Source organism: Mastigoproctus giganteus, chromosome 6 (assembly GCF_048544385.1).
Source record: "Mastigoproctus giganteus isolate SK-2022 chromosome 6, ASM4854438v1, whole genome shotgun sequence".
In the NCBI taxonomy this organism is placed as follows: domain Eukaryota; kingdom Metazoa; phylum Arthropoda; class Arachnida; order Uropygi; family Thelyphonidae; genus Mastigoproctus; species Mastigoproctus giganteus.
In genome coordinates this window covers 12,186,622-12,198,911 of record NC_143580.1, presented here as the reverse complement: position 1 = coordinate 12,198,911, position 12,290 = coordinate 12,186,622, and the positions used below count along the sequence as shown (strand labels likewise).

At 37.2% G+C, this 12,290-nt stretch overlaps 1 protein-coding gene across 3 annotated transcripts in view; it reads right to left on the bottom strand.

Annotated features, from left to right (window-relative positions):
* The window catches only part of aft (cap methyltransferase 2), a 106,732-nt gene that overhangs the window by 46,166 nt on the left and 48,276 nt on the right, over positions 1-12,290 (bottom strand). For all 3 annotated transcript variants that reach the window (XM_090374955.1, XM_090374954.1, XM_090374957.1), the window contains one exon: positions 8,955-9,223. In XM_090374955.1, the coding sequence (XP_090231081.1) occupies positions 8,955-9,223 (269 nt within the window). The remainder of the gene's footprint in view (positions 1-8,954; positions 9,224-12,290) is intronic.

Sequence of the window (12,290 nt, the reverse complement as noted above, 5' to 3'; positions counted from 1 at the left end):
ATTTCTATCCTTCTAAAACTCAGTCCTGTCTTATATCTCGCAAAAAGGATTCTTCTGCTCCTATGCTTATCTTTGGTGACACTCTGATATCTAAGCAAGATGATATATCTCTTTTGGGGATTAACCTGACTTCTAATCTCTCTTGGGTCAATGCTGTGTCGGGTTGACCAGAAGTGATCAGCAATGGCCAAGTGTTCTATATCCGCTAAGCGGATGGCTCTTTCGTGTTCTGAGATACGTTTGCCGAGCCTTCTGCCAGTTTCTCCGACATAGCAACCAGTGTAGTCATGGCAAGAAATGTGGTAGACTAGTCCACTTTGCAGTAAGGCGGGAACTGGTGTTTTCATTCTAGAGATGATCACAATTTTCTGCCCGGGAGCTGTACGCACTTCATCCCATGAGATTTTTGGACACTAGAAACCTGCTGTGATGGGTTCGGGTAGTATGGGATAAAGGCACTCTCGGTGGAGTCATTACCTTGAATGTTCCTATTGGTCGCTACGTAGTCACGTGCCTGTAGGTCACACGTGTCTAGGGTACTGGTGGGATAGCCACACCTCGCAAGATCCGTCTTGACCCTAGCAATCATGGTGCACCTCTCATCTGTAGAATTAGTGCCATCATTTGATATAGTGTCCCTTTTTTTACTTCCATCCCAGTCAAGCTTGCCATCACATGTGCCAAGAAACTCGTGGATAGCGACCACACCCTTGGCAACAGGACCAAACTAACATCGGATGATATTTCCACTATCCTCAGACTGTGCTTAACTGGTGGCGCATGTTCAATGACTCCATTTACCAACAGGTGCATGGCACAGCCATGGGTTTCCCAGTTCAGTCACAGCAAACATCCCAATGGAAGAATTGGAGGGGTGTGCATTTACAAGTATGCCAGATCCCATTACCTTTTGGTGTCGCTATGTGGATGATGTGTTTGTAGTTATCCCCAGGGATTCAGGCAACCGACTCTTAGACCTCCTCAACTTTCTGTCACCTTTCATAAAATTCACCATCGAACTAGTCAGACAATACCCTACCATATACCCTTGTCCAATGTGAGGTTGTCTGCACTTGCAGACAACAGTCTATTGCAAGCCAATGTGTGCCGGTACATTTACAAACTACCAGTCAGCACACACGCACAGCCACCTTCTTTGCACTGCGCAGACCTTGTTAACTCGCGCCTGGACCCGCTCTAGTTTCTACGGATGAGAGGCGCACCGAGACTGCTAGGGCCAAGACAGATCTTGTGAGGTGTGGCTATCCCACCAGTATCCTAGATAGGTGTGACCTACAGGCACGTGACCACGTAGCGACCAACAGGAACATTCAAGGTAATGACTCTGCCACGAGCACCTTTATCCCATACTACCTGAACCTATCACAGCAGGTTTCTGGGGCCCTGAAATCTCATGGGATAAAGTGCGTACAGCTCCAAGCAGGAAATTGCGATCCCTCATATCTAGAATGAAAACACCGGTTCCCACCTTACCACAGGCTTCAACTTCAAACAGTTAGTTGTTACATCACGCAGTTTACTGTGCATGACTGGCACTACATGCTCTTAAGTTCAACTGATGAAGGTTACCATAATAACCGAAAGCATTTTGTACTGTATGTATTTATCATATTCTGTTTTACTATTTAACATGAAACTTACTTGTCATTTATTTTATTTAACTTTCCGTTTCGCTCTGTGCTACATAATAGATTATACAGAATGAATCCAGAGTGCACAGCCCTCTTTACCAATATTCTTTTTCTTTTTTCTATTATCTTCTAAATTTCTGTATTCCTCCTGTCTTAGGTGACCAAAATTTCCCTTACTTTCCCAAACCTTCATTGATTTTCTTAATTTCGGGTCTGTGTGTCATACAAGAACTGTCATACTCACCAAATTCTCAGAGCCACCAATTATCTTTCACCAAATTGTCACGACCACAGTTATCCTTTGCTGAATTGTCATACACCAAATTGTCACATACAATGAAATGTTCTGCACTAAATTGTTCCAATGCATAAGTGCTTATTGTCTTCACCATGTCCATCTGCATATAACAACTCTGTCTTGTACTCCAATGTGTCATGCACCAAATTGTTGCATAGAGCAAACTGTCATGCACTCAATTGTAGCATACAGTGAACTCTCAGAATTTTCATATAATGAATTGTCTTGCACCAAACTGATATGATCCCAACCCAAACCAGTTTGTCTGTTTATGAACAGAAAAAAATAAATCTAGGAAAAATTCCCAAAACAGCCCAATGTGAAAGAACTATTCAGTACAACATTATCACTGAATATGTTAAATTTGATATATTGCTATTAATTATAGTTTAGAATGCCAGCTATGGATACTGCTTAAATATTTTTTAAGCATATCTTTATAGAGGCAATCCCTGTATAACAACAGTACTTCTACAACAAGGTTTCGCTCTAACACGATTGATAAATTGCAGCAATCGTCACACAACATGGTACTTATATAACAAGGTTTCACTCTAACATATTTAGAGAATTTTGATAAACCTCGCATAATAGGGTATTTTTGAGCTTTGTGAGGAGGAAACCCTGCTATTACGTTGGATATAATTTTTCAACATTTCCACTCTTTTTGAATCCTCGCTGTTGACTCACTAGTCAAAAAAAATTATTGAGAAATCCCTGTATTTTATTTTGTTGGGAAATCCCCATGTTACGGTCTATGCTATTGAACTTGTAGAAAAATCTAGATCTCAAAGTTTTATTACTACTGGATAGCACACCAGGCCATCCAAAACATTTAAGTCATCCAAATGTTGCAGTTATTCCTAACATCACAGTTAGCATTAGCATTAGTAGAGGCATTTGATGCAAGAAAGCAAGCTTATGCAGCATCAGCCAAAAAAAAAAAAACCCACTTCCACTTCACCCCTCTGTTCGTTCAAAATACCTGTCCAGCTGAGCCTTAAACTTATTTAGGCTATCAACCTCCACCACAAGGGATGGAAGTCTGTTCCACCAACCAACCACCCGCTGGCCAAAGGCAAATTTCCGCACGTCTACTAGGTTACTAGGTTACAGTTGTACTAGGTTAATACAACTTCTTTTATTAAGCCTTTAGATCAAGGCATTATATCCACCTTTAAAACTCATTACATCAGAAAATCATTACAATGGATTTTGGAAAAATTAATTCCAAATCTGTTGAAGTGATGGAGGCGTGAAAACATTTCTCAAACAGCAAGGATTCAAAAAAAAAATGTGGACTGTATCAGAATCATAGCTTTATTGCTGAAAGAAGTAAAACTGTCAACAGGTGCATGTTGGAAAAATGTATGGCCAGAGTCAGTTCATTCAGGAAATATGGTCCCACCAGCAGAAAATGGAATCGGTGCGATAATAGAACTGCCCTCCCTCCCACACTGGGTAGAAAAGACTTGAGTTCAAATCCTGTCATCGACAGGATTTGAACTCAAGGGTCTTTATGGGTCTTTTTCACAATGAGACTGAGTTAGTCAGGCTCAGGCGAGGGTAGCATGGTATTTTCTCCCAGAAATTCAAGTTTTCCATCCAGCAGAAAATCGACCTTAGGACACGCAATTTATAGACAATATACACAGAGTAACGTAGCCTTAATTGCTGATGCTCCTAAAAATATAAAAAAAAAGATATGATTACTGAAGAAGTTCAAGGATTACTGGTAGAAAGAGAAGCTGGCAAAGCAGATTTGGTGGAAATGGCATCGGAGATAAAACCAAATCAATTCAGAGGATGATAGCACGTAGGAAAATTCTAAACTTCCAAATTTTACACAAAAAAAGCATATGGGAAGGCATAAAGTTAGCCGACCAGTTAGAATGTTATTTTTCAAATGCAGATTCTTGAATGAAAGGAGCCCAAAGTTCAAAAGGGAGCTTTAAAAATGCTTAGTTCCATAAGATGAAATTCACAAAGATTTATAAAGCAAACAAACTCAGATTACTGATTTTTTAAAGAGAGCAGAAGATATACGAAATCTAGAATTGTGAATTTTTGTTAGTTTTATTAATATTTTGTTAATGAAATAGCTTATTTTTGGAATAATTAGATATTATTCCAAATTCTAAATAATTAAATAGCTTAGCTTTTGGAATGCAACCCCCCCCCCTTATGTACTTTTCTTAGTCCCGTATAACAAGGTTTCGCACAACACAACATTTTATAGGAACCTAACTACCGTGTTATATGAGGGTTACCTGTACTTATAATTATGACAGTTTTCTGGATATATCTATGGATTTTTTTTATTTTTAATCATTCATGCATTTTTTTAAAATTTTTTTATGACTAATAACCTTTTTTTTAGTATGCTTCCATTCTTGGATAACAGAAAGTGATATTTTTCTCTGTGTTAAATTAGTAAAGAACATATTTCAACCTTTATGATAAATTTGAGAATTAGAATAATAATGCTGCATGCTTAAGGTTTTTTTTTTTTTGAATTAGTTATACAAAGGCAATTTTGTGTATGTAGTCACTATCGCTTTCCATTCCCTCAAAGTTGACAATAGCCCATATATAAAAAAAAATATAAATCTTTCTCAGAAAATCATAACATGGATACATTCAAACCCCTTAAATCATATCCTGTTAATATTCTTAATTTGAGCATCCCTTTAAAAAAACTCACAAAGTATGATACAGGAGTTACGTGCAGAAGTTAATACTTCTTTATTGACACCAATAAATCCAAGGTGTATTCATTTATACATAGCAAGAAGGCAAGTATATGCTATCTCAACGAAGCTCTATTTTATGAAAAAACTTATAAAAAGACAACTAGAACCAATTATGAGATATACAAGTGCAATTTATATTCTTCCATTTAGCTAAATAGAAAAATAAAAAAAATATTTGGTTAATACAGAATTTAATGTTTGCTGCCACCTAAATGTGAGAGAACTCATTCAAAATGTACCATAAATTTTTGGAATGTAAAAAAAAAAAAAAATCAACAACAATCAACGTGTTAGAAAGCTGAAAAAAATCAACAATCAACACTATGCAAGAAGGATATGTGGAACATGGCCAGGGTATGTCTGCCAAGGGCAAAAGTTGATGACAACGTCATCAACTTTTGCCCTTGAATACCATCTTTTAAGGGCACAAAAGGTGATGTTATTTTATACGTTGGAACTAATAACATTAACATTAAGAGTAATCTGCAGATTTACTCAACAAGTACAGGTCAATGTTGAAAAAAAAGTTGCGAGTTAGGGTTGAATGTGAAAGTGTCTGCAATTCTGCCCAGATACGATAGAAGGGGATATATGATAAGAGCCTTGTCAATAAATTCGACCCTGGAGAGATTGTGCAAGGCTCGAGGGGTAGAATTTTTTTCAGCCTGGTCTGTGCTTGTTGACAGGAAAGACTGCTTCTACAGGGATGGGTACACTTAAATAGAAAGGGTGCAAGAATATTTGCTCATACTATTGAGGCAGTGTTAGGTGGGTCGGAAAACTGCTAACTTGGGGGGGTATACACAGACTAAAAGGTTAACAGTGGCTGCAGGAAGAGGCAAATGATTCTTGCACTGCTTCTATTAGAATGAGCAGCAGCAGCCTGGAAAGCAAGGTACTGGAGATTTCCAGGACTGCTGGGAGTCATAGTGGAACAAGTAAATACATGGGCTGTGTTAGGGTAACTAAGAGTAGGAACAGGTGCATGTATACTTGCATGTACACCAATGCTGTGAGTATAGTTAATAAATTTGATGAGCTTGAAGTGCTAGTCAAGACATCAAAGGAAGATTTTGTTGGGATATCAGAGACGTGGCGTCACACAGATATAAGAAGTACAGAATTGGAATTTGGGGGGTACAATGTGTACAGGAAGGGAGGAGGGGTTATGCTGTTAGTTAAGAAATACAAAAAATCTAAGGAAGTGCATCCAATTGATGTTGACGGACAATGCAATGTTGAGTCTGTTTAGTGTAACATGAGCACTGAGAAAGGAAAAATGAGAGTAGGTGTGTGTTATAGGCCAAATGAATCTGATGAGTATAATGAACAATTGTGCAGAGAAATAGAGTGGGCCAGTAAATCAGAATGTCTTATCATGGGGGATTTTAACTTTCCAGATATTGACTGGAGCATGTGGATTGGTCACTCGCACACTAGCAAGACTTTTGTGGATTTTTGGATGACTGTTTTCTACAGCAACATGTTAGAGAGGCAACCAGAGGGAGTAATACTCTTGATCTGATTATCAGCAGTGATTATTCCTGCATTAAGAATTTGCAGATAAAGGAACCACTGGGTGACTTTGATCACAATGTACTGATGTGGGAATTACTTAAAGATGTAACTACTAACAAGGCTAAAGGGAAGGGCTTTTTCTTTCATAAAGGTCTCAGACAGTTTTTAAATTTTGTACAGTGGGATCAACTGATGATATTACCAGCGTTGAATTCTAAATGGGAAGCCTTTAGGGACTTAATTTTGGAGGCTACTAGGCTTTTCATTCCAACTAAGAAATAATGTTTAAGGTTTAGGCCTAAATGGATGAATTAATGAGGATGAGTCAGATGAATTAATGAGGCTTGTGGCAGAGAGGAATGTATGGAGTGCATATAAAGTATCACGTGACACAGAAGCCTATGGCAGGTATAAACTAGTCTGTAATCAAGTCACAAAGGAGGTTAGGCAGGCAAAGGCAGATTACAAGAAATCTTTGGCAAAGGATGCAAAGAAAAACAGCAACGAGTTCTTTACTTATGTAAACTCTAAAAGGAAAGGGATGAATCAGATTGGACCACTTAACATAGATGGGTTGACTATTGATGATCATGTTCAGGTAGCTGATAAAATGAATAAGTATTTTGCATCTACATTCACACATGAGGAGTTATTCAATGAGGGGAATGCCAGATGTTTATCAAACACTAACCAGGAGCTAAGTAATTTTGTAATAACTGAGAGCAAAGTGGAGGAGAAATTGAAGTTAAACATAAGGAAGGCACCTGGGGTGGATGGGATCTATCCAGTTACATTAAAGGAGGCAACAAAGGAAATAAGCAAATCCTTAGCCATAATTATGAGAGCTTCCTTGGACTCAGGGGAGGTCCCCATGGACTGGAGGTGTGCAAATGTATCACCAATTTGCAAAGGGGGTTCAAAAGGTGACACAAGTAACAACAGACATTAGTTTAACTTGTGTTCCAGGGAAAATAATGCAATCACTGGTTAAAGAAGCATTGCAGGATCATCTAGACAAGACTGCAGCAATAATTCAGACACAGCATGGGTTTGTTAAGGGAAAGTCTTGTCTGACAAATTTGATAGGATATTATGATGTGGTTACATAGGAACTGGATGCAAAAAATAATTTTGATATCATATATTTGGATTTCAGGAAAGCTTTTGATACTGTTGCACATGGAAGACTGCTGTCCAAATTGCAAATGTATGGCATTAAGGGTAAGTTGCTACAATGGATAAAGGGATGGTTGAGTGGGAGATGACAGAGAGTGGTAATCAATGGACACTGCTCTTTGTAGACAAATGTTATTAGTGGAGTTTCCCAGGGTTCAGTGTTGGGCCCATTGTTGTTCTGTATATTTATCAATGATATTGATGAAGGTATATCAGGTTTAATGTCCAAGTTTGTAGATGATACAAAGGTTGGCAGGGTTGTTAACGACAGTAAAGACAGTGTGCTACTCCAACTGGATCTAGATAAGTTGGGAAAATGGGCTGAGAAGTGGCAACTGAAGTTTAACATTGACAAATGCAAAGTACTGCATATGATATGAGTAGCAATAACTGAAGAGAAACGTACCAACTGTGTGGTACTACACCAAGGGAATTGGAAAGTGAAAATGTCCTGGAGGTAATGTGCAGTCAAATGTTAAGTTCGCTGAGCAGTGCAGATAGGCTGCCAGGGCAGGTCATGGAGTCTTGTCAATGATATATAGGAATTTTGCTAGCAGGGACAAGGATGTGATTATCCCGTTATACAAGGCAATGGTCAGGCCACACCTAGAGTACTGTGTATAGGTTTGGAAGCCTCAATTTAGGAAGAATGTAGTGTTGCTAGAACGAGTACAAAGAAGGACAACAAGATTGGTGAGGGGGAACAAATAGGTGCTCTTACCAAGAAAGGCTTAATTTCTGCAAATTGCAGTGCCTGGAGAGTAGGCACCTGAGGGGTGGTCTGATTGAGGTGTATAAGGGCTTGAATGGGTTGAGCAAGCTGAATGCTGATGGGATTCTTCTTCTTGCTCAGACTAAGAACCTGAGCAGGCACAGTTTCAAATTGAGGAAAGATAGTTGTAGAATGGATGTGTGGAAATTTGCCTTTAGCCAGTAGCTAGTTGATTAGTGGAACAGATTTCCATCTTTTGTTGTGGAAGCTGATAGCCTAAATAAATTTAAGGCTGAGCTGGACAGGCATTTTGGGGCAAATGGATGGGTGAATTGGGAGGTTTTTTTTTTTGGCTGATGCTGCATAAGCTTACTTTCTTGCATTGTATGCCTCTGCTAATGCTAACATATGTTAAAAAAAATCAACGTTTCAGCATTCCAAATTTCATACATAGTGGTCGCAAATTAAAAGTTTGGAATTCGCTGTTAAAAGTGAATTCCAAACACTTAGTTTTTTGCAGAGCTGTAAATCAGAACAAAGCTTAAAATTTTATAAAAAGTTTATTCGTGTACATAAATTAACATCAACACAAGCAAAAAACAAATAAAAATGTGTGCCTAATCCATAAACAAATGGTTAGCATTACTGAAAAGCATTTAATTGCCAATAGTGAGTAGTAGTTAATTTCAGATGCCTTTACGTTTATGGCACTTGCTGATTGACTGCTTGTATGCATTACAGCTCACCACTTGTGTGCACTTTGAATGTAGCTGTGCATTGCAGCAGCAAACATGTTAACTGGAAAAGAAATTATGTGCTATTTTTAAAATATAAATTTTACTAACCTTACATTGTACCGTATTGTCCAACATACATGGTAAACCAGATGCATCTGTTAAGTGACACTTCTCCAAAAACTGTTGGGCACATGCATATTTAATTTCCTTTAGATTTTGATTCTGTTTATATCCCACGTTACCAAAAAGATTCAGGTTGCTTTCTATAGTACTAACTTGATATAAAAGGAACTTAGCACAACACCTTTCCAACTGTTGTATAAAACCATATGGTATGTGCTTCCTAGCAAACATGGAAATTTCTGGTAGTTTTGGACCTAATTAAGACAAAATGAACTTAAAACACATATTGGAAAAAAAGAGTTAATTATTGTTTTCTTAATGAAACCATAAATATACAAGTCTTCATTCAGGCATAAATATTAACTAACCAATATTAACTTAAAGTAGCTATAATATAATATTTAAAAAAATCAGATTCCCATTTTAAAAAAAGAAAATTAAATGCAGAAGAAATTCAAAAATACAAGCATTTGAACTGTTGCCTTATTAATAACCACATGGAGTATATCAATGTACTCTGAAAGTGACTTATATCAATGCACTTTGAAAGTGCATCAGCCTAGCCTTAACCACCTGTGAAGGCAACCTGTTTCAATGAACAAAGAAAAAGGAAAAAAGGAGGGAAAAAAAACTTGACCATAAATGAAATTTTAAATGGTAATCAAGAGATATTCATCCTGTTACTATCTGGGGAAGGGGCTAGACTAGCTAATTATCAGAATACAGTTGACATTAACAAAAATTAAATAAGTAAATAAACAATTTAGTTCATATACTGGAGGGAAAGTTTTTCAAATACAGGTAGTTCCCGACTTTACGAGTTAATTTGTTCCTAGCACGCGTGCTCATAAAAGCGAAAACTCGTAAAGCAGGAGAATGTTAAAATCAGGGATTATGTTCTCAACAAAGAAATTAGCTAGCTAATTAGTTTATGCTTAAACAATGATTGATTTATCCAAAGAAATAAAAACATAGCTTGTAAAATCGAGCAAATTATAATAATAAAGAAATTATTTATGACTTACAAATGTTAAAGAATGTTTATTCTTCATCATCATCGACTAAATGCACACTCGTTGATCACTCATTGTTGTCTCGGCACTCGTTGTTGGTCTGTTGGAGGCACAAGAAGTCGTCTTCTTCAGAAATGCATTGAGGTGTTTGTTTCCAAGAGAGCCTTCTCTTTTCTTTATAAATTTCATGATAGCATGCATAAACATTTTTTAAATCTGTAGCAACTTTCCTAGTACACTCCAAATTTGAATCTTGTGACTCCAAAATCTCAATTGCTTTTTCTGTGTTGAAAAGCTAGCCCCTTGAGAGTGAAGGAATGGACAGGAGTTTCAGCTGTTAAATCTTCTTCTTCCCCAGCTAATTCACATTTTGCTATTTCAAAGAGGTCTTCATTTGTGAGCTCTCCATCATGTGCTTGAAACAGATCAATGACATCAGTTGAAGAAACGTCAAGCTGCAATTGGTTAGCAGTCTGCTTCTGTTTCATTTTGTACAATCTCTGCTAGTTCTTGAAATCCTTCAAAATTATCAATAAATTGAGGACACAGTTTATTCCAAACACCCTTCAAGTTCTTCTCTGCAATTTTGTTCCAGGTTCGTTCTATTGTTTTAATTGCATCTAAAATATGGAATTCTTTCCAAAAGAATTCCATATTTTAGATGCAATTAACATTCTTTAACAGTTGGACCTCCCTCCTTATCCGTTGCATTAATTAGCATGTCAAATATCTCCCGAAGATAATGCACTTTAAATTTAAATAAAATTCTAGTTCACTGGCTGAAAAAGTGGTGTTGCATTTGCTGGCAAAAAAATTTTTTTTAACAGTAGGGTGGTGATGTTGCAGTAATGGTGGGTGGCCAGGTGCATTATCTAAAATCAGAATTACCCGAAAAGGAATATTTTTATCTTCATGATACTGTTTTACTTCAGGCACAAAGTGATGTGAAAACGAACCTTGGGATAAAGGAATGAAGAGAAAATTCTGAAAATTTATGTTTTTTATATGACTGAAGATTTCAGTGAAGGGGAAACACATTTCACCATATTAACGTAAAAACCCACACAATTCCAGCTAACGGTATTTTCATAAATGCAATAAGATGGAGTTTACTACCCGTTTATAATTGATTGCACTAACAGAAAAGCCCAATAAACTGGAAAATGCAAATTGGTTTTATTGTTTTATGGTAGTGACCTCCACAAATGTATTTTAGAAAAATATCAGAAAGGCGTTTAAAATTGATTCTTATAATGGAACATATGATAATGATGAAAATGTAGTGCATTTCAATGATTTGAATTGGTAACTAATACAATTTTCAGCTTGGGTAAAGAATGCCTGCAAGAGAACGACAAGAAACGTTGAATAATTTACACGGAAAATTAGCTTCCCGATACGGCACTCTAGTGCTGCTCGGTCTGGAGGATATATCGATTGACAGGTAGACGTGGCAAACAACGAAATGATTGGTGGTGGGCGCGACAGACGACAAGCTACTGTGTAGTCAATGGTTGGCATTATGATGTGTATTTACCAGTAAACAACGGTGCATAATAATTTTGTAATGAACGGTGAACAGGTAATAGTAGTAATGAATCTTTTAAAGATGGAAGAAATTTCCGCATGAGTGTCTTTAAAAATAAAAGTACAGTAATAAAAAATTAATATTTTATTAATAAACAATTTATGTGCTAGTCCACTCATGATAATAAAGAAAAAAGGTTAGGTTACCCCCTCCATTTCGGGAGAGGTTCAAGCTCCCGTGGGATTCAAGTGGAGGTAACCTGACCTTTTTTCACCGTTAGGGCATATTATTGAACAAGAACAAGAAATACATTCATAAAAAAATTTATTTTTTTATGAACGTATTTCTAAATATGACTGATTCTAAAGAAAAAAAGATTAGGTTACCCCCTCCACTTCAGGAGGGGTTTAAGCTCCCACGGGATTCAAGTTGAGGTAACCTGACCTTTTTTCACCATTACAGTAAATGTTAGGGCATGTGCAATTAGGACAAGTTACCATTAATGCTGCTACAGTGATACTAAACTGATGTTATCGTGTGTTGTGTTCGCACACCAACAGCACGTCATTTGCCACGCCTACCTGTCAATCAGTATATTGTTTTCGACTTTGCTCCAGACCGATAACACCTACCGCCTGTTTACCGAGTGAGCAGCACTAGAGTGCCGTAGCGGCAAACTAATTTTCCGCGTAAGTTATCTGACGTTTCTCATCGTTCTCGTGCAGGCTTTCTTTACTTTCACCCAATTTTCATTACAAAAATGAGCTTTTAGAGAGATAA